Source organism: Echeneis naucrates, chromosome 7 (genome assembly GCF_900963305.1).
Source record: "Echeneis naucrates chromosome 7, fEcheNa1.1, whole genome shotgun sequence".
Classification (NCBI taxonomy): Eukaryota; Metazoa; Chordata; class Actinopteri; order Carangiformes; family Echeneidae; genus Echeneis; species Echeneis naucrates.
Genome location: NC_042517.1, coordinates 8121820 through 8149716, shown reverse-complemented (window position 1 = coordinate 8149716; position 27897 = coordinate 8121820). Strand labels below are relative to the sequence as shown.

General features: G+C 39.9%; 1 protein-coding gene and 1 non-coding gene across 4 annotated transcripts in view; one reads left to right on the top strand and one right to left on the bottom strand.

Annotated features, from left to right (window-relative positions):
- The window catches only part of sema3h (sema domain, immunoglobulin domain (Ig), short basic domain, secreted, (semaphorin) 3H), a 55307-nt gene extending 33635 nt beyond the window's left edge, over nucleotides 1-21672 (bottom strand). For all 3 annotated transcript variants that reach the window (XM_029506381.1, XM_029506383.1, XM_029506382.1), the window contains exon 1: nucleotides 21126-21672. In XM_029506381.1, the coding sequence (XP_029362241.1) occupies nucleotides 21126-21225 (100 nt within the window). In that variant the 5' untranslated portion in view covers nucleotides 21226-21672. The remainder of the gene's footprint in view (nucleotides 1-21125) is intronic.
- Nucleotides 17290-17362, top strand: trnar-ccu (transfer RNA arginine (anticodon CCU)). Its single transcript has one exon. It is a non-coding gene; the product is annotated as a tRNA-Arg (tRNA).
- Nucleotides 21673-27897: the final 6225 nt, after the last annotated feature.

Here is a 27897-nt window from a genome sequence, read left to right as displayed (position 1 = left end):
TGAATGGGCTTTGTAAATTTTATCTGCATGTCCATTATGCTGAAAGTGGGAACTGTTGATTGTTGTAGCGTGATAAGAGCTTTAGCCATTGTTGTCTTTGTTATACAAGAAGTTATACACCTTCTGAGCAGTGTTATATTCCTAAGGCAGACTGAATGGCTGATGAGGTTAGTTGGTTACAATTCCAACTTCAGCAGAAGAAAAGTGTGTCACAAGAAAAAAATTAAAAAATAAAATATCACTAGAAAAAGTTTGTCTGGGCTCCTAATCGTCATCCTGTCACATGTACATCTAAAGATCATTTTAGGTTTATAATTTCATAATACAAAATATGAAATAATAAATTGTTGTTTAATGGGAAAGTATGACGCAGAGTAACTTTCCCACACCTGTGCCATCAACATATTACATACACACTTGTCAGTTGTTTGTCTTCCTTCCTCTTATCACACTGTATACTCAGGTAAAACTGCAATGTATCCTTTGCGGATAAACAAACACAGACACTCACACTTGAACACAGACAAGGCTTACGTGCACTACATCTCTAGACAGATTGTATGATATCGCATGATTCTGAAAGCACAGATAACGAAGTGCACAGATGTAATGTTTTTAAATAATTGCACTCTTTCACCATGTAAACTATGAAAACTATGGTGCGGGAGATGGGGCTGATTGCGGAGCAAGGATATCAATTGCACGTCTGTCTGTCTTGTGTTAACTTTCGTATTTTAACTGCAAAGTTCTCTTTAGCGAATTGGACTTGGCATCAGCCTGTAAAGCCAAGCACAGAAACATATAGACGTTAAAGACGCAGCAGGCATAATTTCACACATTGCCAGCCCCGAATAGCAGTGAGAGGCAGAAAGCACTTATAAAAACTGTGCCCATTATGTTATTAAACCACAAATGGTATGTTATTGATAAGCACCCTTTCCATTGTGCAATGCTGTGTACCATAAAGGGCAAGAGACAGAGAAATGCATTTTCCGTGTATGAAGTGTCTAAACCAGACCCCAAACCTCCATTCAGCTAATAATCGACATACATTGTAGCCCAGTGAAGCTGCAACACACAATTTTAGTTCACTCATGGGAAAGATTTAAAGACCAAACGAATAATTTATCACAAGGAACCAAACTCAGCCTTTAATAGACAGCATTTGTGTAGTTAGGGTTAATTCAAGTGGCACCCACTCATGTGGATGATGTGATGGATAACGCGTCTCACACGCACATCATGTTTCCTCATGCATTTAAATCAGAGATACTGATTTCCCTTGCAGAAGAAAATCTGACCTGCTGTTCATTACACTTACTTGTAGTACTACTGCAAAGCTGTGAATTTATGCGCAAATCCAGCTTTACATAACAGAGCTACATTGAAAGCAGTTCATGTCTCACTTTTGACGATTTTCAACCAATGCAATCCTGTGATAGAAAACTGACTAATTTGTTATTTTCTTTGTGCACGCAGCACTGCTGAGGAATCTGTCTCCATCAGATTTCAGTGCAATCTGATCAGATCTAAAGTTAAAACCTGTTGCACTTCTTCTTGAAAGATTTTCTGATTTTCTCATGCTCAACGTATATCAGCGTTCCAGATCTGTGATTAGTATACATTACCTTGCATAATGCACAAAGATAAAATATAACATTATATTATATATAAGCCTCTGCTTTATCCGTCACATTTACATCCCAACCAACTTGGAAAGCACATCAGGTTCTTTGTTCTGTCTAATGAAGCATCTCTGTCGCTTTTGCCCTGACAACCTTTCCCAAGGAACACATAGCAATCATCTAAATTGCAGCAGACTGGGATGTGGTGAGCCCTAAAAAAACACTGATGAATGACTGAAAACATTCAATACCCTGCAGTAGCTGTTCTTTATATGCTATACATCATTTTAGTTGGCTTTTAGAAAGATGAAAAAAAAGGGACATTTCACAAAAGCCCCAAAACAAGCAGCCTTAGAGATGAATGAAAGATGATGAGCAGTGACGATTAAGAAGGTACCAAAATAATAAAATACTGACTGAAGGAAATGAGCTGAGACCAGGGAGGAATAGAACACAATGATGAATGGTTAGATAAAGTGCTAAGAAATATAGGGGCAGACTCAGGTGAGGAAAAGGCCACAATTACTCTGAGTATACTTGTAGTTGTGTCAAATTAGTAGCTGTGAGGTAAGAACGACCAGAGGACCATTTAAACTACAAAATAACCACACAACTGACCTGCTGAAGAAAGACTTCCTGCTCCCATCTGCAATAACTCAGGTGACTACAGCAAAATTATTTTGTAAACAAATAACATTGAAACATTTCCGGAAGTGGCAATGGAGAGGTAATGGCCCTAATTGTCTAGCTTCAAGAAATCTCTTCATTGTATTGGACTAACAGAGAAATGATTCCCTTTTGTAGTTGAATCTGAGCATGGTGACTCCCAGAGTTTAAAGGACATGTCCATCCAAGAGGAAACCCAGGGCCAGTAGAAAGCATCTGGAATGTCTTCTGTTTAGGGCTGTCAGTCAATGTTTAAAATTCAAATAAATTTAATACGCAACTTCATAATGTCCTTTTCTTTGGTTTGTTGGTTTGGTACACAGATGACAACTATCTATGCATCCTATGTTTAGGTGTGTTGACTTCCTGCCCTCAGGTTCTCCAGTGTGCTGACAACAACAACCCTGACCTGATCATTTGCCCCTGTGCCTTATTGGCTTCCCCTCCCCTCAACTGGATAAGCTCTGCGTTCTGTGCCTGTCTTTGCCAGTTCTTCTTGTGCGTCCTGTCAAGTGTTCCAGCTTTTGTCTCGCCTAATGATTTTTGGATCTCTGCCTCTTGGACCTCGTCTCAGCCCAGCCCTTTAGTACTTTCACTTTTCTGCTTCCCTGGCTTTTGACCCTCGTCTGCCTTTTTGCCTCACACTAATAAACAGTATTCTTGTGAACTCGTACTTGTGAAGTTGTGCATTTGGGTTCTTGGATCCTTGGCCCTGATAGTACGGACTGGCTGAAATGGACTCGGCCGACTCTGATCTGATGCACTCTACCCTCTGAGACTTGTTCATCATGACAAAAAGCTCAACATCATTTCCCCAGGTCTCCGTCATCTTACTGCTGTGAAAGAGAGTTTGCAGTCATCAGTAGGGAATAACACTGCACTTCTCACAGAGCAGCTCCCCCGCTTTTCTCCTCATCTCATCTGGCACAACCTGATAGATTCTCAGGAGATCCAGCTAATTGTAGGGCATTTTTAGATCAGCATAAGCTGCACTTTGAATTTCAAGCACTACAATTTTCCCCTGAGTGGTCCAAGAATTCCTATATCCTTTCCCACCTGTCAGGTAGAGCTGACAGTGTTACTTGGGCTACTGCCAAGTGGCGTCCCAATTCCCCGGTATGCTCATTGCTGCAATTTTTCATACACAGCCTTTGTAAAATTTAAATAAAAAATGCCCCCCAGGCAGAGAAATTGCAAGAGCACTCTTTGCCCGATGTTAGGGCAAAGCCAGAGTCATGGACTCTGTGATTGAATTCCAAACACTTCCTGGCAGCTGATGGAAGACATCCTCCCTATTGAAGCACTTATTCCAAATCAAAGATCAGTTGACAACACTTGAGTTGCTGCTGAGCTGACATTGATTCCTTCATATTTTTCTTCACTAAGCTGGATAAACACCTGAGAGAGTGAGAGGAAAAAAAAAAAATAGGAGCAATTACTGTTCCAGGTCCTGTTTGTCTTGTACACCGTCTGACTCATTCCCTAATACCCATTTGACGGCGCCATCACCAGTCACAGACTCACTAGATTTCTCTGAGGTCCCAATGACTTTAAAGAAGTTTTCTGTCAGGCTAAGGCAACCACATTACCATCACGCCACCTTTACGACCTCCCTGTTGACCTCATGCCTGGGGCTATGCCCCCTATGGGCCGTCCCCAGTTCCTGTCTGAGCCGGAAAGACAAGCTGTGAAAGACGAAGTTGACTCATCCTTAAAAGCAGGCATCATCTGGCTGTCTTCCTCTCCTGCTACTGCATAATTTTTCTTTGTAGAGAAAGAGGACAAGTCCCTGCGTCCTTGGATCAAATACTGTGCGCTCAACAATATCACCGTAAGGAATAGGTACCCTCTCCCTTTAATCTGCTCTGCTCTTCAGCTTTAGTAGGGTGCCTATGTATTCAGTAAACAGAATTGCAGGAACGCGTACCACATCGTGAGAATACAGGAGGGGGGTGCGTGGAAGAGGGAACTCAGCACACCCACAGGACAATGTGAATACCTGGAAATTCCCTTTGCACTAACCAATGAACCTGCTTTTTTCCAAAATCTGGTGCTCAGACACATTATCAACCAAATGTTTTTTTTTGTTTATCTCTGACATTATGATTTTTTTTTTCTTGATCACAAGACTCATGTTCAGCAGGTGTGAGATGTTTTCCAGCGGCTGCTCCAGCATCAACTCTTTGTTAAGGTTTAAAAGCGTGAGTTCCAGTCTTCTGTATATTTTCTGAGATTCATCATTGAAACAAATTTGTTTCAGACAGACCAGGAGAAGGTGAAGACTGCAGTGCTTCGCTGGCTTTTGACCCTCGCCTGCATTTTTGCCTTAGACTAATGAGCAGTATTCTTGTGAAGTTGTGCCTTTGAGTCCTTGGTTCCTTGGCTCTGACAAACTCACAATCTCAGAAACTGCAGGTCTACGGACATACTGTACTGGCTCTGTTATCATTTCAACCACCACTCATCTCTATAAACGATCACAAAACCCAAGATTCCAACAGTCTACAAAAGTTTGTCACAATTATTGGCCTTAGGTCTATTAAGCTAATATACTATATACTGTATATACTGTATAATAGTATTGTACCTGAGTATTATATTTAGGGGCCAGCTGCTGCTTACTCACCATTTCAGCTCCACATAGTTGCACAAACTTGCATTTTCTTACTTGATTAACTTCAAGGACTAACGAGCAGTGAGTGCCGAGCTTGAGACATTTCTTCAGATGTCTAACTAATTTACAGAAATCAGAAGAACGTGTCGCAACATATCTAACACAGCAGGATGACAGGTTCCCACAACTGTGCCCAATTAGAAAGCTGCATGCTGTGCGCTCACGTGATTTTTGCTTACAGTTTCTAGTTGGTATGTAATTATGTGATCCCAGCATCAGTACATATTACATCGGCAGGGTCTACTTTCCTTTTTCGGACCAGAAATTTATGATTTCACCAAAAAAAAAAATTATTTTGTTTCATTTGAGCAATGCATTTCATCACTGCATGTTTTTCAACATATAAGATATTTATTTTTCAATGTGCACATATCCCATAAACTCAATAAGCGAGGCTGGGTAAAATAGCACTGACAGATCAAGTCAAAACTGGAGGAGAAGGAGATGGGGAACCGCAGTGGCAGGAAGAGAATATGACAAAAATGACATGGCAAAGTGACAACAAGATGAAAACAGTCTGATTGGTGAAGACTGGTATGAGATGAAAATGGGAAAAATGTCAAAACATGACATGATGATAGACAAGTGAGGAGGGGAGGAGGGAGGAGAGCAGATTGAAAAAAAATCCTGGTGGAAGGACTTAATAAATATTGATGGATGATGAGGATGAGTGGGAAGAAAAACGGACAAGATGGGTGGGGGGGTCAATAAGGGCAGAAGAGGCTCATGCCTGTAAAAATTGTGTTGCATTGACCGTGAGTTGGTTAATGGGAAAATGGGTGAATTGAACAGGAGGTGGAGCCAACTGAAAAAGGAGGATGAGTAGCCAAGATCATGAAGGACAATTGTAGTGTAATAACAGGGTAAGAAAAATTTGGTCAGGTGGGTGGATTGAAGATAAGTTGCAGGAAGAAGACGCGAGATGAAAAAAAAATTAGATGAGGCAAAGAAGAAAAATCATCTGTTGACAGGATAAAAGATGATGGATGGATGGGGCGTGAAGGAAAGAGCAGGGAAGACAGCGTGATGGAGGGAGGAAGGGAAAATTGAGTGGTACAGATTCACAGAAAAGGGGAAAAATAAAACTTTAAATTAGGTTGAAGAAGGGGAAGATGAGGAGGAGGAAGAAAGATGCTGGAGAAAGAAATTAGGGGAACGACGTCATGCTGAGAATCAGGTGAAAACACAAGAGATGGATGAGCAGACAGGAAATGAGGGGAGAAAGAGAGGAAAGGAAATGTGACTCAGTGGAAAGAGAGGTAATCTGAAACAGAAACACTCACAGTAGGAGAGTAAAGTTCTGCACACTAAAGGCAGATAGTAGAAATGAGTATTTAGCTCAGTGGGAGATTTCTGCTCATCACCCACTGGGTACTTTGTTAATATTCAACAAATGGTCAGAGAGGGAAATTGTTTTGCTTCACACTGATCCTTGGTTTCATTAATCTCAGCGGGTACATCAGCAGCACAATGAATTCAACCCGAATACTGAATTTCCTGATTATTTTGTTCAGGGTTTATGATTTAGTTGATCCCAGGTATAAATAATTCATGCAATATTCTGTCCTGCGTAATATACAGGGAAAAAGTTTTTGGTAAAAGCTGACAATTAGTTTTCATCTCTGACCAAATGGGTGCAATAAAATCACCTGTCATCTGAGGGCCAGCTGCTTGTGAGAGCCGCTCTCTTCACAGGGAATCTAAACCTGGTGTAGTTCATGCCTACTCAAGCATCTGGCACTTCATCTGAATTACTGAACGTTCGCCACAAGAGCAGTACGACCTTGCTTAATTCAACGCAAAGTGAAAAGCTCAGCTTAATTGTTTGTGAAACCACCTTTTCAATGGAAACACCAGCTACATTCAGCATCTGTTACCATCACAAGATCCTATTCAGTCAGACAGGCTGAACCTCAGCTCACATGATCACTTTAGACTGCATTATATCAACACTACTGCAAAGAGGATGACACCCAGGTCTGCTGGAGGGAACTGAAAGTGGCTTCGTCAACAAAGATATGCATCTCCAAAGATAGAAAATGGGTGCGATCAGTGAGTCAACAACACATGTTCATTACTGAAATGATAAATTGGTATTTAAGATTAACAAACAAACACGCTCAACAATCTCTGCATTTTATGACAACACATTTAGCGTTTTTGTCCAGCACACACACAAGCATTTTTGGGGAAATTATGCCAGTCAACAGTTGCTATCTTGACCTCCCAACGATGAATGGCTCTTATTCAGTATGAGAGAAAAAAAAAGCACATTCTTTTCTCCACCATATGTGCACAATCTCACACACACACACACACACACACACACACACACACCCCTTACTCAGTTGTGAAACACCAGCTGCACCCACTCCACCCTTACTCTCGGGACAGTTGCCTCAGCAACGGCAACCATGCCAACATAATTTGTGAGGGTGTGTGTGAGTGTGTATGGCGTGTTGAGGGGTGTCTCTTGGCCTTGCCTCTTTATTCCCCCAGCCTCACTCACTATGTCTCTCTCGCTCTCCCTCTCTCTCTCGTACACACACACACACACACACACACACACAGATGAATGATTTGGCTCAACATTTTGGCTAAAATATAGAGGGTAGTTTGGAATTATGCCCTGCTTTTCCAAGCTCAAAGCTCAAAGCCATTTAGTTAATGAAAGGGCACACAGACACACACAGATACACACACACACACACACATTCACACATACACAAACATGGATACCATCAATCACAAATATTTCCAGATATTTCAGGATGCAAGTGTTAGCTGCAGCCTGTCTATCTGTCCCTAACAACATTCAACAGGATGTTAACACAAACACCTGCCAAGACAAAATTAAATCTTCAGTCATTATCAACTCAACAAAGTCTCAGGAAGGTCATTAAATTCCCCTCATGCTCTGCAATAACTTCTGAATAGGTGCTTAAGAAGTCTTAGTGAAATCGCTAGTGAAAGTTTTAATATTCGTCTGAGGTGTTTTGTGATGCTTTTATCGACCCAGAGCCAATCTGCTCTCCAAGCCAGCAGCCTTTTTAGACACTCTGAATTAAAATTGATTTTTTAAAATAACTCTGAGCTCCCAAATGCTTTCAAATTGCACTGAAAGCTTTAAGCAATCTTAAACCAAAATAGCAAATTGTCATGCAGCAACGGAGAGGAGACACAAAGCAAAGAATAGAAAAAAATAGAAAAAAACTGAATAAAAACCAGTAAACATTTTGTATTGTGGGAAACTTGTTTAGGATTAAAGATGGGCTATAATTACATTCTCTAAGAAATCTGGGCAAAATACGGTAACTTCACTTTGAAAGATTCTTCAGAACTGATTGTTTTAATCCTCAAGCAATCCTGCAGTTTGTAATTTTGCTGGGTTTAACACAGGCCATTTAACTTCTCTAAAATCGTCAAACTTTCATCTTCCCACCAGTTATCCATGACACAAATGTCACTTACTTTACTTACATTATACTGGATACTAGTTACTTTGGTGTTAAATAGCTTTGCAATGGACAGTTTTGTTTTTAAAATGTAAAAACAATGCTACTATCATTCATATTATTAACTTAATGTTATACATAAAACTCAAAAAGCTAGATCATTGCTTTTCTCACTGAACACTAATCAAATTTAGACCAATTAACGCTTGTTCAGTATAAATATTAAACTTTTAATTATCATGAAAATGTTATACTGAAGTAGCAGGATGCCGGTGGTGGAAGGGTGCTGGTGGCATCGTGGATAAAGCTCACGCCCCATAAAAAAGAAGGTTGCGAGGTCCTCGTCAGTAAAACGACTCAGCAGGTTTCAGCCAGTGTCACTTGCCTCATGTTATTACCCACGCACTCTCTCTTCCCCATTTCCTATCACTCTTCAAGATGTCCTATTGAACAAACCCAGAAAGACTAAAAAAATAAATAAATCTTTGAAAGCAGCATGATCTGATCTTACTCTACACACATACCACTTACACAACAGTGCTGCTTGCTAAGTGCCACCATTCTTATCAGCATCAAGTTGACAGCAAGGTCAACAAGGGTCATGACCTCTGATCCAAGCCAATTGGCCTTTGACTCCTGTCACAAGGAATCAAAGACCAAGAAGGTGAAAACATAAAAGAACAGAGATGCTAAGATATAATCCTTGTGGTAATGCACACCCACACACTGAAAGTGTCTATGTCTGAATGGTTCCTTCTATCAGTGTCAACCTGCCCATATTGGACACACTGGACTGTTTTTTCTTTTTTTGAAGATACAGTTTGAGCGTTTATACAAGTGTTGTGTTAGTGGTTAGGTATTTTTACCCGTGGTTAACGTGGTCATGGGAGCGCTGATGGACCTCAATGTGATTAGAGAAAATGTGTGGCGTGTGATGCAGCTAAGAACATTCCTGCATTGTAGCGTACACACTTGCCTGCTCTCGCTTTCCCTCTCCCACTGGTGGTCACACAAATCCATCTATCCTGGTGGTTTCAAGAACAAACACGCATAAGACTTCAAGCAACAGCATCACATGAAGATGAAGCTTCTGTTTTGTGCTGATCCAGCGGAGACATTTTGAGGCATTTGTTTTTTTCTAATTATTTGTTATTATTTTATATGCAACTTTTTCCACAAATACTGTAAATAAAGATGATATTCACTCTCCCACACGGCAGGAAGAGGGTGGTTTAAAGTCAATGATAAGCTCTACGTCCATCTTATTTACAGCATGCAGTGTACACGTTAATCATATGATACAAAATAAAGACTTTCAAATGGATACATTACAGGCATAAATAGTTCAGTAGTTACAGACATTTGAGTCTTCAGATGGGGTTCATATAGGAAGGCCACTGAAAACCAAAGACCAGTTTTTTTGATTCGGATAAAAGATCATTTATATTTGTACATTTTGTGCTTCAAAAATATCTTTCAGGTGTGCGTTTGTCTTAACTGTCTGTGAGACATTACAAAACACAGAGAAAAAAAATTTAGCATGTTCCACGTACCACTTCGAATTAGTTACAGCTCATAAGGCTGGGTGGTCACAATTCCAGCAAAATGCTCTCCCCATATCTGATGTTAACACAACTGTCAGTGCCAAAGTTTTTGCACAGTTTTTGTTGCATTTATCAAAGTTTTTATCAACCTTGTGACAAAGTGTTGCTTGTTAATTGGTAGGAAAAATTAAACAATGTTGAATTCTTGATCAGTAAAGTGAAACAGCAGGTTTGTTGCACTGGTTGGCAAAGTTTCCTGTGTGTCCTTTTTCTGCGTGCCAACTAGTTGTTTTTGAAGCCTCTGTTCAGAGACCTTTGAGCCATAGCGGTTTTGAGATCAGCTGTGACTGAGTTAAACACATGTTAAATGTCAGAACTGATTTTCCATGCTGGCATCACAACAACGCATCAGGGATAAGATGACTGACCCGCACACTGCTGGACAGGTTGGATATTTTTTTAAATTTCACTAGCAATCAGGCAGTGCTGCCATATTCCATCAGGTTTTAGAGGAAACATTTCCAATTTAGTGCAAGGACTAAGCTGTAAGCCTCGTAGGAGTTTGCAGTGGCAGAGTGGAATCTGAGTCAAGACACAAAAAAAAAAAAAAAAAAAGGATCATGAAAGAACCAAGTCTCTCTCTAAATTGTTATCTGACTTACTGGAGCCCAACTTTGCTGTTTTCTGAGAGTTTTATAATGGCTTCCTCCAGATACACACAAGCTACACTTATTAATCTGTCCAATTATTTTCTCTTAGCCTCGAGAATTGTCCATTTGAGTTTGTTTGTCAACTATCCATGTGTACAGTTTTGTTTCTGTGTCTATGTGTGAGTCTTTCTTTATCCATCTGTTCGTCTACTTGCTGAGCCCCAGGGAACTCTAGCTGTCTGGTGCAACGTTCCCTGGGGGAGGACTTTGCTGGCTGCGCCATCAGAGAGGGGTGGTATTGGTGGAGGCAAGGAAACCGGGGCACATTTCCTGTGGAAATGGGGTTATCACTTCACCAATTACTGGTGCAATTACAACAGCAGGCCTGCGGAAGCTTGGGAACAAAGCCTATGGGCACTCAGACAAATCATGTCTAATACATGTCTGCATCCATACAGCAGTCCTAAAAGTTCTCACGCTGAAATCAGGCGGCACACCTATGCTTTCAATATGATACAGCTTCACATTTCACATTTCACTGACATTGAATATAGTGGTTGAATTCCTGATCTGCCTGTCATCTGGTTTGGGCCTCATTACGTTGCTGCTTGGGTGCATAGTCAGTCTACTACTATGACACATTAAAGTACACAGCGTAAAACAACTTGGTCATGTCCAGTGCTTTGTTTTGCTGCTAGCAACCCATATCTGTATATAAACTCATAATGCTGAAAGTTTTGTGTTGATCATCTTGCTGCTCCACTGATCCACTGTGATCCACAGGCATTCACGCTTACCTGCACCCCTATGGAGAGTTTAAGGGCACCAACTAACCTGATGTGCATTCATTTGGAGTACGGGAACATGCAAACGTCACACAGAAAAGAACTTGATTAGAAACCTCCTTGCTGTGAAGCAACAGTGCTTACCACTGACTGCACCGCCATGCTGCCTGTATGTGCTCTCACTGAATTGTGACTATTTGTGCATATAAATTCATTAAGACGTTACTCACATACACATAAGCTAAACGCTACTCATTGTGTCTTCCACATAGACTCAAACTTCCTCACATATTCAAATACATGCGCCCACACAAACATACCACAACAAAATTACAGCCAAACATTCAGACACGCCATGTCTGGATTGTGTCACTGAAAGACCAGACCCACGTGGACAGTTTGACCTTCAACCTTAGCGTGTATGATTATCCATCATAATCAGACTGTTGGCTTGGGCTGCTGCGCTGCTACATACCCACATTATAGTGCTTGTGGTGTTTACTGTTTAATTGAACTTATCTTTTTTCATTTTTATTTCCCTATGAGAAGGTTCACACAGATGGCTAACTGTTTTCTCTCAATCAGATTCACATAATTATACTTGTGTGAGAGCCAGCCTGTGCAGCGACAGTTTTTGATGAGTAGCCTCAGCTAGTCCCATTTCTCAGCCTGAGCTTTCAAATTGACTACTGCATTTAAACTGTTTGTTTGTTTTTGCACAATTTCAAATGAGGAGAAGACCCTTTTCTGTTCTGCCCACTGTCAATTTTAATCTCTCTATTTATTGGACTTAAAATTTCACTTGAAATTTTTCCTTTACCAAATAGAGCACCACTATGCTTGAATACCGTTCAAGTAAGACGAATTGTTGTATTGACAGCAAAAATCTCACAAAACCATAATTACAATAGCAACAAAAACACTGTATTACCTCACACCTCAAATATTCTTATTAATATTTTCCATGCAAGCATCCTCAGGGTTTGACAAAAGCATTGTACAGCTCGCTAAGCCAGAAAAATATATCTACCAAATTTTATTTATTGGTCTTTCATAAACAAATTTCAAGATCTAAGCTTATTGTTTTTTAATCCCACAATCAAATTTCTGAAGATAAATTTGACTTTAGAGTTACAGATGTAGTTGAGTCAGTTAGTCTGTCATGCTGATGAGGCTTGGGGCTTGTAACGCTAAAATGGAATTATCCAAAATTTGCAATAACTTCATCTTTAGAGCATAAAAATTGAACAGAAACTTTAAAAAGCTGGTCTATGAAGGTTATGGATAGTCATGTGTGAGAGTTCAGGTTTAGATTTACAATCAGCCAGAAGCTATAATTTATCACATTCTGCTTTAAAGTCCAGCCAGACGATAAAAAGCACTATCAGTCATTGCACATCCTCTCTATTTTCCCTGCTCTATTTAAACAGGAAAAGGAAGTCAGACTTCCAACCTTTTGTGGCACTTTGTCTCATCTTCCCATCACTGAGAAAACAAGAAGAATCAAATTCTTGTGGTTACTCTGTGTTTACGCAGCCCTGGGAATGTCAGATTGGTAAAACTGAGGGTTAAAGGTGAGCTGTTTGGTGTCATTGTACATGTAATGCTGATCTGAGACTTTGACTCCAGTCTACTGCAATTTTTTTATTGTAAAGGCAAAAGATATTTCATGCTTTTTAGTTGATATCCTGCTATTCAACATGAGAACTAAGGTTCAAGCCCAAGTCACAGCAAGAATAAACACATCTACGGTGCCTTTGAGGAAGATATTGGATTTCTTTCAGGATTGCTTCACTGAAGGGGATTAAAGCTTGGAAACTTCTAAACTTAGAATTCTAGATTTCTTCTTTTTCTGTCTTCTATGTCACCCACACAGAAATGCCATGAAAGTAGTCATGAATGTGCTTGCTGCAGCTTGCTGCTTTTTCATGCAGGATGTAAAAAAAAAATGTTCCTTTACATAAAATCTTATTAGCAAAAATGTCACTACCTTTCATTTGAAGATGAAAGTCATTGCATGAAAAATAAGTTCTGGTTATTTCTCAAATACATCCATCCATCCATCTTCATCCTCTTATCTAGGTTCGAGTCGCGGAGTCATTATGGAAGATTAGGAAACAATCTATATTTGAGAAATAAACTCCTTAGTATCTGGTACTTCCCCACATACCCTTATATTTTTTACCTCCAGCTGGCCCTAATCTACACTTCATACTGAGGTAAACTCTGGGTTACAGTTAGCACTGCTGAGTCCTACTTCTGGCTCCATGTGGCCAACAAGTCAAATGGACCTTTGTGGATTAAATCATGAACAACCTCAGACATAACAAAACTTTTCAGAGCCAATTTTATTTTGTCTTTGTTCCTTAAAAAAAAAAAAAAACTAAGCCATGCTTTCCAGGCATTTCTCTAGTTTCCATTGTATGTCTATATGTATTGTATTTTTTAAAATGGGGACAAGACAATAAATCTAAATCCTCATTTTGAATAACAGGAGGAAAACTTTCTTGAGTGACACTTATATAGAAACCAAATGCTGAAACACAGTGAGAGGCAGAGAGATGAGCAAGGGGGCACAACTCCTCTTCAGACTATTGACACGAGGGCAGATTGGAAAATAGAAGGAAGGAGACAGAAGATGTATAAAGCTTGTAGTGTTTCTTCCTTAATTATAGGCTTATGGCTAAAGATAGCCTCTGATATTAACGCTAGAAAACCTCTCAAGGGGAAATATGCAGCATGGCCACTGTTGTCAGGGGCTGTTGTTGCCAAAGCAAGGATGTAATAAGACTCCTTCCGCTATCTCTGTCCGGACAGAAGAGAAAACCCTGAAGCATAGATCCCCCAATCAGACTTTTTTTATTTTTGTCTTAAAAAAGACTCAAAGTTTGGATGCAAGGAAATTTAATCAGGGCCACCAAATACTCAGGAAAAGTGATCTTAAACATTAAACAGTCTTTCCAAGATCCTTGGTTAGAGATAAAATATATTTTGCCATATTTAAACACTCTGAAAAGTCTTGTCCAGAGAAAAATCACTGTCCTATTTGAGGTTTTTGTGCAGTGTGAAATGAGTAAACTGCTGCTGTTTGACGTCAGTAGTCATGGCACCGCCACTGTTGGGGACTGCTGCTGTTAAAATGAATAATGGAGATTCTGTACCAGATAACCATCCCAGCAAAATCCACATCTCAGCAACATCCCCAGCCCAGAGCCTGGAAAGCACTGGCCTAGATAGAAACAGATCTGAAAGAATAAATGAATAATGAAATATCTCTTGATTTTTAATATCGCTCTGAAGGCTTTTGTGCTTTATTAGTACACAGTAGGAAGAGAAAGGTGAGGTTACAGAAATAGACGAGAATACAAAACACGATTCCAGCCTATCAGGACAGACCTGGTAGGTCTTCCCTGATAGGCTGGAAAGATGGACATTTCTAACTGACGCTTTTAAAAATGTGAAGGAATGGCAGTGTACTACAGTAAACCTGTATAAAATATCAAATGCAAAATGAATCGTTGCATTTCTGAGATGACAAATTTTGAAACTCTAAACTTGTGTTTTCTGTTTCACAGAGCTGGCTCTTTAAAAATACATATCCCCCATTATTTAGTCACTACACACAAAATTATGAGGACGCATTGAGATCTTGGACACAAGTTCAACAAAATGTTGCCCATTCTCGATTATTAGCTAGTCAGCTCCATGTTACGTGTCGTACTATTTTCAACCTATTGTGTAATTTTGAGTTGTAACATATAATAAAATAAAAGAAGTATGTCAAAGAGATACAGATTTAAAAAGCTGGGACAGCGACAGATGCCATTGGTTGTGAATATTTATTACTTGGAAGCCCGGCACCCCTCCTGAGCCCAATATAGTCTAAAAGCACCCAGCTACACCACAGGGGTAGGCTGAACTAGGCAAAACCTAGGAAGAGCAATTATCTTGATTCTTGTGTAAACAGAAGGACATTGTTATCAACCATTACACTTTGCTACCTGAGGGAACTTTAAACTTTATTAACTTTTTGAATTGATGAAGGAAGACCTGATTGTCACAATCTCTTCCAAATTTACTATAACTGACATAAAGGAGAAAAAATACATGTAAAATCTAATCACACTGAAACTATTCAGCTGCAGGAGAGGATGTTAAATACACAGACAACACACCGCCAGATTCACGAGGGGCCAGATACTGCCAGGTACTTCTTATCTATTAAGTTAATGTTTTCTTTTTACACTATAATTAATTATGTTTACAATGAAGGGGATTCGAATTGGATTGCTATTTGTTTGAGTAAAGCATTTGCCAAGTCAGCTGATAACTGCGTTCATCTGAATTTTGAACAGAAGCTGCTGTTTATGGCCCCTTACATTTCCTCGACATATTTGGTGCTGCAGCTCACTGGACATTATCTTTATCTGTCATAAAATCACAGCTTTCTTTCATCTGAGCACATTTAACAAACAGAAACAGTAATATGTGCAATGCTTTCGTTTCCCTAAGGAAAGCTGAGTGACAAACAGTTCGACAAACATGCACATGACCAATCGTGCATCTGGACACTGATAAACTAATCTCTTGTGTAGTATAGTCAAGCTATTTCTATTCCAATAGCATGAAATTGAAAGGTACTCATTTACATTTACATTACAATTTGGGCGTTTGTCCAGAAGGACACAGAATGATACATCTCAACGCCTTTTATTCAATTCATTACAAGCAATCAGCAGTGTAAAGATCAAAGGTCAAAGCAATTGTTTTAACTTATATGAAACAAATTCATATTATTCATTTCAAATTATCTCCAGTGACTGATTTGTATGAAATCTCTATGTGGAAACCAATTCACCAAGCGAATGCTGTATGAATAAAACATGATCGAGCCTCCATGTGAGGATGTAGATTCCCACTGACTTAATAAACCATTCAAACCTCCACTGAGGCGTTTATGGAGTTTTATGCTGTGATTGTGACAATGAATCTTCATGTTCTCAAGTGACAACTGCATGTGTGCAAAACTTACACATTGCCAGTGTGTGTGTGTTTGGTTGTTGGGGGATTGCAGAGACAATATCTCCAACTACAATCTATCGTCAAGAAAATCACACCATCATACACTAAATGACTCCGATAATGGACTCATTGCACTGTGTGTGTGTGTGTGTGTGTGTGTGTGTGTGTGTGTGTGTGTGTGTGTGTGTGTTTCACAAAGTTTAGTGAATAACTGGGATAATTAAGTAAGTAAGTAGGAGAGAAATGGGGTTTAGGGAGTAATCAGGCATGTATTTAAGTATTTAAAGCTGTTTTTTTTTCCTGTGACATGGAGCTGTCTGGTCAGTCAGACTGACAACATTTCACTAATCGGAACAAATCTCTCAGACAGTGAAAGGGCCTTGCTGTCGTTGTGTCAGACAAACAGCATCTACAACGGTCTTCTACTCTGTGATCACTGGTTTTGCAGTTACTATACAAGAAATTACCTTTAATATTTTATGATTGAATTATGAATAATATAATAATTATGAATAAGTGAAATGGATAGTGATCAATCTTTGTTTTGTAAATGTTTTTAAGTTTAGCAAAATATATAATTTCGTATGATCCAAATCTATTTTTTTATATTAGTTAAAACGATCCTCAACGAAACGAAAACAATGTCCAGTAAGGTTTGCAGCATTGTGACGTGCTGCTAAGCAGGAAATCCTTAAATTCTTGATCAGTGGTTGATTTTCACAAATCATCTCAAGTACTCGAAGGGACCAAAATGAAACAAAATCATTGACAGAAAAAGAAATAACCACTTTGTTGCCTCAAATTCTTCAATTGTCTGTTCCACTATGTTTTTATTGTGTTCTTGCTCATTTGATTTGTTGTCTCATAAGCCCCAGTGGCCTAATGGATAAGGCACTGGCCTCCTAAGCCAGGGATTGTGGGTTCGAGTCCCATCTGGGGTGATTTAAAGCAGAGTGGCGCAGCGGAAGCGTGCTGGGCCCATAACCCAGAGGTCGATGGATCGAAACCATCCTCTGCTAGCAGCTTTTTAGCGACAGCTAGCTGTTCAGTGTACACAGCCCTACAAGGCTGTGCCACAGTTGAAGATTATATTAAGGCTTAAGACATCAGTACAGTAGTAGAAGTGCCAAATGAAAGCAGTGCTTTTGAAGTTTCAGGAATGCTACATGGTTAGCGTTAGCATTAACTACTTAAGTACCATCTGAGCACAAACAGCTCAGTCCACTGCATTTCTTGGTTTAATAGCCTGGCCATCACATGTGGCCTCATGGCTAAGGCACTGGCCTCCTAAGCCAGAAACTGTGGGGACTCAAGTCCCGTCTGGGATGACTTACAGCAGAGGGGCGCAGCTGAAATGTGCTGGGCCCATAACCCAGAGGTCGATGGGTAGAATTCATCCTAGCAGCATTTTAGCAACCAATCACTGTTCACCATCTACTGGTTCTCAAGGAAATACTGCAATTTCAGTATCAGCCTTACTTGTTTTGCTTTCTTTAGCCATAGGAAGCAAAGCAAAGCGAATGCTGAATCTTGCTTTAATGTCTAGGGTGCTCTGTTTGTATTTCACACAAGCAGATGTAACAGATGCACACAAGGTTATTACAGACACAGGTTTATGAAATCAGCTTGAGCACTGATAAGATGGAGCAAAGCCAAGAAACAACAGAAAAGAAGGAAAGAGAGAATGTCAAAGGTGTGGGACTAAATCAAGTAGGAAAAAACGCTGTGCAGAGCCTCCACTGTGAAATGGAATTTGTAAAACATAACAGCATGTCTTCATTGATGCAGCACTAAAACCGAAAAACTAGAGAATTAACACAAGGTAACACAAGGTCGCACAAGGTAACGCAGCATCTTTATTACATTTTTTGCCCCCGTTTCTCTTTTTTACCATTGGTCTTCAATGAGGCAAAAATAATTACTCAGTTACTTGATTAATCTATGAGATAAATAGTATACTACAAAAATATTGGATAGTTGCAGCCCTCGTATTTACTACACTTCCTTCATTCAGGCAATACACCTACCAAGTTTGATGTTGATGAAATGAGCATTATTCAGAAAAACTGAATACAAATAGAGTTTCCTTTCCTCCAACCATAATTAAACGCTGTATTAATAATTAGACAACATGAGACTTCTTTTTACAGCATATTAACAGATTACTTGAATCAATTATCTCAAACCACCTAAAAGCATGCTTCAGCAGAGATGAGATTCCCGCAGTATTGCATTAGCAGAAATCTTCTCCATTCGTCTGAGAGAAAAACCTCCATGGTGATGAGAAAGGAAATGACCACTGCTTGATGGTCCCACAGAGAGGGAGAGAAGAAAGACTGTACACACAAAGACACAAATGTTGATGGTGGATACAGTGCCCTACTACTTTTGTTCTATTTTCAAAGTCAAGAATACCAGCCACTGTAGATATAAAATACACAGACACACAAGCCTCTGTCCATTTACAGAGACAGAGATGCACCTCAGCAGAATACACAACAACAACTGAGGTGGATAGAGAGCCTGCAACTGCTCTATTCAAGTATGCACACATACATTCATGTCTTCAAAGTGACAACTACAGATATGCAGCTACACTCAAGGACATACAGAAATGTAGTTCACATCTCCTCAAAAGGACACAGACACATAGCTACTTTAGCAGCTGTTCACATTTTTATATTCAGATTTCATTAGAACTAAATTCCCACCTGGGACAATCTAACAAGGTTTTTTTTTCCCTCCTTCTCAATATACTTTCTAGGTCACGATTAGTCAACTACAGCCTTATCAAATCTACTTCACAGGTCCTTTGTGTTTCAGCTTATGTAAGAATGTGTAATCAGTTGGTTTCTTACTTGCTTACTTGCAGTGTCTCTTGTAAACATGATTAAAGGGAGGTGAGTTTATCTTGCCATAGCTAAAGAACTGGATTCCTCAAAAAAGCTTTTCATTTGAAGGGGATTCACCATAAATAGAGCTGAGAGAGCAAAAGATTGAATCTCAAATCCCATTTTAATTAGAAGATACAATTCTTTTCTTTTTCATTACTTTTGACCGTCTTGTTTGTCATCCACAAGCAAAAAAAGAAAGAAGAAAGAAAAGCCCTAACCATAGGTCACAGTGTTAATTCATGCCCCATTTGGAGGAGCAGAGTGCTTCAAGACATCTCAGACTATATTACATTCACTGCCCAACACACAATCATGTTCAAACCTTTTCTCTACATTCCACTGAAAAGCAAACCCCACCCAATTACTGCTACCACAGCTTTTAAACAAACACCAACAACTATTAGAAACTTGTGCAGCACCTCTGGACCTTTTAAGAGGACCCGCAGACTGCAATCAATCAACCATGAATCAACACACTGACAAAAGAGCCCATGTTCTTCCTAAGCACTGGCATGTTGATTCAACATGTATTAATGCAAGATGTAGGACAGTGGCTGGAGCGCATCAATAAAAAGGCAAAAGACTGTGTGAAATGCACTAGACTACCAATGCATTTTCCAATTTTCCCACCACAGCATAAATAATATGATAATTCAAAGGAGTTTTAACTTCCTTTCCCCATTTTAAGGAGGTCAGATGAAATGTCTGCAGCTTTTTGTGTGTGGTGGACAGATCAGTACAGAGCCAAGAAATAATTAAGTTGGTCGTGGTATGGATATGGGATTTTTGCCATCAGACAATTTCTTTGTCAGCCATAACAGGAACTGACAGACAGACACTTTATTTCGAAACCGTGGGTCAGTTTATACTGTCAGGAAATCTGTTTATGACAAGGAGGTGTTTACATTACAAATGAAAGCTTTGCACTTGCCTAAGGTTGGATTAGATTTGCTATTGATAATGATAATGCATTTGTGCCAATTAATTCCTGCCAAAACAGCTTTGAGCATAAGTTTGAAAAGATCTTTCTTTAGGTCTTAGATCCTACACTTACTCAAATTTTCTCCACTAATTTTAACATTCATGGGAATGTAGATGTCAATGGAGCTAAAAGTACAGCCAATAATAATAATAATAATAATAATAATAATACAACAACAACAATAAACCCTTGGATTGTCACATTTGTCAGGAAGAGGGACACATAGCTGAACACTAACATGTCACTGGTGATAAAACAATTAAACTTCAACCTTAGTGTATTTCTGCTATTGTTTTTGTAGCTTTCCTGTGAGAGTATTACATTTTGGGTGTCCTCACCTTTTGTATTAATTCCAAATAAATTGGTTTATTGTTTAGTTTAGTATCTGTCTTGGTCATCATTGCAGCTGAATTGAATACATTTTTAAATGCTGAATATATAATTTAGGAATACATTTCAAACATTACAATGCTGGTGAGTCAGTAGAGAGTTACAATATGAGGGGCTGTGGCTGAAACAAAGCTTTCTCACTCAAACTGGACATCTGGAGCAAGAATTGAAAGCAGGCAAGTACAGAGATGGAGGAAATGTGAGAAGGAATCTAAAAAGGTGAGCTATAGAGTCAGAGGCAAATATGCTATTTGTTTCCTATATATTGCACAACAGAGTGTGGTCATTTAAAGAATAGACAGAATGAGGCAGCGCGTGATTCCCATCCTCTGCATGTGGGTATGTATCTGACAGATATATCAGACATTAAGCGCAGACAGGGCTTGGAGTACTCAAAACGGAAAAAAAAAAAAAAAGACTAGAAATGATGCCTCTTACCGGAGTGTGTGAACTGAAGTCTTGGCTGAGATGCTCTCCATGCTCCTGTTAAGGTGGCCCCAAGGCGGACTAGCAGGACCACTGTCAGTGGCCAAAACATCCTTCTCTGCACACACACGTGTCAGCCTGCTCTTTCAAAATCAGGCAGCTAACAAGTGCCAAAACAGTTTCGCTCTAAATCTCAGCGTTACCCTCAATTCAACTGCTGAATCTCAACACCCATGCAGGTTTACACACTCTTGCTTTAAGTGGTGAACTGTTGAAAACACAGTTTGAATTCAATTTGAGGGCAAGTCCAAGCTACAAAGACTCTGAAACCCAATAGTCTGTGTGAGTCCAAATCCGTAAAATAATTCACCACTCCTTATATGACGCTAACAACAGCACTCATGTACACACTTCACCATCTGTGTGTTTGCGACTTTAAAGTTTTTTGTGTGTGTGTGGGCTTCAGAGATGGAGGAGAAAATGTCTTCCAAGAAAAAACTAAGTCGTCTCGTCGCTGCCTCCTCACAGCTTGACAGCTCTCTTCTGCTCTGTTTCTCGTCCCAGCTCCTCTCTGCATGTGACTGCTCTCCCTCTCTTCTCTCTCTCTCTCTCTCTCTCTCTCTCTCTCTCTCTCTCTCTCCCTCACACTCTAATTCTCTCCAGGAGGCGGAGGGAGCAAGATCCCCAATCATTGTGGCCACACACACACACACACACACACACACACACACACACACACACACACCTCTAAGAAAACCGAGCAAGGTGAAGAAATAAGAGACAAATGAGCTTTCATCTTTACTCCCATTTCTCACAATTGGTCTCTCCTTTTGAACCTCACTCTCACTTTTTCTTTCACCTACTGACCTTTTATAATTATAATGCATAACACTGTGGTGACATAAGCAATTAAACTGTGCTTTATAAAAGACTCATAAGCAATGAAACACAAGACAATGTATTGTATTACTTGTATTATCCTTTAAAATTAAGCTATTAAAAAACAGTCTTTCAATTGCAGTTGGCTTCTAAATGCTGTTGAAAATAGAGTATTGATTTTTCAAGGCTGAGTTTGTCAGGCAGATCTGAGCTGAGGTGCACAACAGCAAATGTTCAACAACCATTATTTTCAAATCTTACCATTGGCGAAAAGCCAATTTGCTAGAAGGGTATGTGGTGCATTATAAGTGGAGAATAACTCAGGAAATTTTATCTGGGGCCATGAAGTCCTTTAAAAATAGGATTTAAAGTGAAAGTAAGACCTTACAAACAAACTTTTACCTTCTCTTTCTGTCTGTACCAAACTCTCTTAAGTCTCATTCTTCCTTCTCATTATTTTCCCCACTCCTAACCCAAATGCAATCATTAAATCCTGTGTCTCAGTTACTTTCATTAGATAGCAGTTCACTGGGCTACAGCAGCAGAGGCAAAATTTTTCACCAGCTCAAGTTCAATCACAGGCTAGCAGGGACAATTTATTCATTCTCTGGGATAAATAATGAATTTAGGTTGAGTGCAAATGAACAAGTATATACTTCCCTCAAAGGTTGCTGATTTGTAAATGATTCATTTTCCACAGTTGTTTATTGTATAATTTGCTGATTTTTTAATATAACCCATGACTGATAGATTGATGTGCTGTAACGTGTTGTTTGCGCAACCTCATACAGCTTTACATTTTATCAGGCCAAATTTTGTGAAACCATAGTTAAATAATGATATCATTATTTATAACATAATTTAACGAGTATCATTTGTAGATGTTTTACTGCTACTAACAGTGGCAAAAGTTGCCATCTTTATTGCTTACCTTTAACAACTGGAGAGTCTTTGATTAGGCCACTACAGGATCACCTGTCCATCAAACAATGCTGGTCTTTTTTCATTAGAATTTTGTGTTTAAGCACTTTCTGCATGGAGAGCTCTTTTCTTTGTTCCTTCACTGCCAGTACAAGCAATCCAAGAAAGTTTGTGTTTTAGACAATCTGGTCTAAGGATATTTAGGATATTCCTCAGACTTTGCCCACCAAAGATGCATAAAATGAACAAAGGGTGTATTTAGTTCAGAGAATATAGAGACTCAGATGAACAGATTAGCTCAGATTAACATTTAAAATGCTTGTTTGTGTGAATAGTAAAAGTTAGATTTGATCATTTGAATTAATTCTATATTGCATTTGACTTATTCACAAAGAAATATGTTTTAGAGACAAAATGACAAAAAAAAGTTTTGTGCCATTTCAAAAATAATTACCCCAGATGCAGACTCTTCTTGGGGGGTACGGGCTCTGCAGCGTCACATCTCTGAGGAAAAAAAGACGGAGAACACAAGCAGATATTCATCAAGCACTTTATTGTCAGTTTAGAATTTCCAAATGTCAGTGGCATAAAAGAAACCCGCTGGGACCTTGTGAGCTCTCTTGTGATTAAGTCAGATAATTACAAGCTCATCACCAAACATACCTGATCAGTCAACTTGTTAATTACAACTAATGACCTCCCAGCTTGCTCTGACAAAAAGCCTTTGATTTCTCTTCGTCAAGTGATGTCAATTAGTTAAATAGTGTGTGAACTGTAGCTGCTGAGATCATTACTGGTCTCAGATTCTCCCACTGCTCCTATGCTCTATAAAGCACACACATAAAGACAAACACACATCCATTAGCTCATGCACATTTTCTGTGTTTCATGAGTTGAGGAGAAACACATCAGTTAATGAGCAGTTTGGTTTCGTAATGTTTATGGCCTCCTTTTGGGCTGATATCAAGCCTAATGTGACTCACTCACACTGTGTCTGCTGGTAATGGTTATCATGTTAGACACAATTTAATTAAATACGTGATATGGAGACGAATGTGTGCTAACTCAGCTGTTTCTTGACACATAACTGAGGTGATTAAAAAAAAAAATTCAGATGGCCTGGATTTAACCGGAGGCCAAAACAAGAGGCTCTTGTCTTGGTGGTTTTTTTCAGTCAGATTTCAAATTTAAGTTTCCAAAACAGTTGAAATATACCCAGTGTTTACTCAGGCTGGGAGTTATTTCAAACATTCCTTTAATATGGTAATGATTTGACACAGTAGGAGTTCACAGAATAAACTGCCCTTACAAACGACCATGTGAAATATTAGTTATCGATACAGAAATGTTTGTGTCATTTAAAAAAAAAAAAAAAACTTCACATTAATGTCATACTGTTAAAGAAGTTTACCAAAAGCTGACTATACACAGCTTATAAAGAAGGGACCTATAATATCTTACCAAACTGTAGCGTTGTCCCGAGGACATTTGTGTATTTGGTCGAAAATGAACGGCCTCCTTCTCACAGGTAAGACTGTGCTGCCATCTTACGGCTCCTCCCGCCACTTACCTGATTCGCCGAAATCCCGCGTGACTGTGGCGGGGTTCCATTTCTCGTGAGACTCGGTCCGCACCGGATATTAAGAAAGTACATCTGACCTTATGATTTCAAACTAAAATATTTTTCTGGACATTAAAATCTCTGGCATGTTCATGGTGGCTTCGGTAAAAAATAGCAGAGAGGTAGAGAAGCAATTGTCATAAAAGAAATACGCTACAAGTGTGTTTCTTTTACAGCAGTTGTTGTACTGATTTATTTAGACCACTAGAGGGCAGTGCTAGATATTGAAAAACCAAAATAGTACACACTGAGCTATGAAAAAGAAAAAAAAAGATTAGATAGCCCACACAGAATATGTGAGAAACCATTTTTAAAATTACAGTAAAATATAATCACTTAATCAATTTTCATGTAAGATATAACAACAATTTCTGGTGATGATGTACTCATATTTGTTCAATGGATATTTAAAGCACCCAATCAGCCTTAAATTCTTTGAATAACATCCAGGTCCTATTGGGAAAATACTATGCTATCTTCTCCGATATTTATTCCAAATCCTTCGTTACTCTCATGGCCTGCTTTATGCTACCAACCAGCTATGAATCATACAGGCCAATTCAAAGGTGTTTTCTGATGAAGTGGTGTGCACTCCAGTATAAGAATAAGATATGGGATAATTCACCTTAATCCTCACACTCATTAATGACTTCCTAATTTCCTACGGAAATGATAACACAGATCGTCTGTGTTATTCCGAAGAGTCAAACATAATCGGTACCTTTGCTCTTATAATGAACGTTGTATATAAACAAAACAAAAACAATTAGGGATAGAGTTTATATCATAATCTATTTCTTAGTTTTAATATTTGATGCCATTTGTATAATTTTCATTTCGGGATACATTTTCTCAAAGAGTCGTTTGAATTTAAATGTTTGGACAGATGTGTTAGTTTATGACAGGGTGGGGCCATTATATTGGAGGGAGGCGGTTTGACCGTCCTGCGCGCTCCCGCTGTGATGTGTTGGAACCTTTTGTGTGGGGGCGCGGCTGGCGGGAACGCGCTCTGTGTTGAATTGTAGGATTCGATGAAATGAAATAAGAAGAAACAACACCACTGTGGTGGAGGAAGATTGTGCCGATTTAACACGTCCAGTATTGTGGGATTTGGTTTGCTCCCAGGTCCCAAACTTAGCTTAGTTCAGGGTTCGGGGGTTTTTGTTTGTTTGTTAAAATGTGTCATGGAGATAAATTCTTGTCCCACCAGAATAACAGAGACACATGGGGCACTGGGCGTTGTGTTTCGGTGCAGCGGGGCTAAAAATAAAACTTTCGGAAACACCAGAAAAGGTGGGTGTACGGATGACTCATAGTCTTGGGGCAGTCCTTGTCATGGTCCTCATCTAAAGTCATAACAAAAAAACACAACAGACAGCAGCTAGTCCGACCAGTCCAAAGTCATCACCAAAGATCGTCTAATGGGAAGATGAACGGTGTGGTGGGTGTCTGGGGGGTAAACTGCGAACAGCTATTATCATGGCGGACTTGAGGACTAACAGTCTCCCAGTATCAGCACTCAGGCTTGTCACTTCAGCCTCGTTTTCTACATTTTACAACATTTCGGCACAACCTACCGTCGTTTGTTGTTATGAGCTCCAGTGGCTAACCTGTATAATGGATGCATGTGGGATCAGTTTGGGTGTAAGCAGCACACAAACTGTGGCCCCTTCAGGTGCAACACTCAGGCCACAATTAGCAAAGAAAATGACTGGAAGAGACTACATCTCCCTTCAGTCTTCACGGGAGCGGATTTACCACTGGCCCTTCTCAGTGTCTTAATTTAGCCTTGGGAGATTTCTGGGGAAATTACTGAGAAGGGTTACATGTGGAGGCGTGTATGAAAGCATTTGTGGGTGGGCGGCTGAGCTGTGCCATTATTGTTGGTTTGAAGGCTGTTTGTGTGCAGTCAAGGTTGGCGGTAGTTTGGAAAGAGAGACGGAGTGGGCGCTCTTCGCTGCTCGTTCCCGCTCACCGCCTGATTCCCTGTATAGCCCGCCCCCTTCCGTCCTCTCCCTCCGTCCCATTGGCCGGTTCGCCCCCTCTCCCTGTCGTCCCATTGGACGGGCCGTGCAGGCGATGAGCTCATATTGGTTAAAAATAGTTGGCCCTGCTGTGGGCTAAAAATAGCCCGGTATATAAAAGCGGCTGCTGCGCTGCGCGGTGCGTTACTGCTGCCCGGACAGCTGCCGGAGGAGCGGGCTGATGGAGGAGGAGGAGGAGGAGGAGGATCAGGATCAGGATCAGGATCAGGCTCTCCGGCCTCAGCTGCTTACTTCCTCATCATTCCTCCAAGAGTGCAGCAGCGTCCTCTGACATGATGACGGACTTCCTTCCTCTCCCCTCCGCTTCGGGCCTGAGCCCCGGCCCTTCCCCTCACACACATACCGACACTCTTTACTTCGTCTGCATCAATGCTGGTTTCACTGCAGGCCCAACAACACGCCTCCAGCGGTGTGTTTGCGTTGCACACACGGCCGCTTTCAGTCATATCTGTCTTAGTTTCGGTATCATTACCTGGATAAAGTGATGTACAATCAGTTTGTGGCACAATTACACAATTCTGCGGCAGACTGTAGCAATGTGGGTAACGATGAAGCGATGTGCAGCTCTTTCAGTGGGTGATCAACTCTGAAATTATGCAGCTATCAGCCCCCCCCCCAAAAAAAAAAAAAAAAAAAAAATTCAAATCAAATCAATTCAAAACCCTCAGCTTTCCCAGACTTGGTGATGGAAGAGTCATTTGAAATGGGAAAGGCCTAAAAGTGTTGGAGGGGCAGAACCATCACGGTCCACTTTTCAGCTTTGCTAAACGTGTACATATAGCCCACTGGAATTTACAACTTTATTAGACCTTATCTGCTATTAGGACTGCCAGCAGTCTAATGACATACAGTGTTGGTCTGTTTTAACAGCAGGCCTGGAAAAAAAAAGCACCACTGAAACGCAGAGAGATTGACAAGATGACTTGTTTCCTCTCACATCCACCCCCTAATCCTCTTATACACCATCTTTAGGGTAACTTTCGAGGGTTTGGGGTTTTTTTTTTTACGCCTGTTTTTTTTTACCCCAAGAAAAGGCAACAAAGAAGCCTGAAACATCTTACATCTTTTATCTGGACTGCTTTAGAGCTGTAGAGTTTTTGTGCCTTGTTGGAAACACTCCTTTGTCATACAGCTCGAGGTTCACAGTTTTTACATTACTTCTATAATAATAATCCGATTGGCTCTTTGGTTTTGACTTCCTCGCTGACAGAAGCACCAGGAGGATAACACATTCAGAATCATAGATTGCAGTGTTCAGTTAAAGTTACACAGACTCAAGACATGCAGACATTTTCACCACCATTTTGGTCCACAGCGG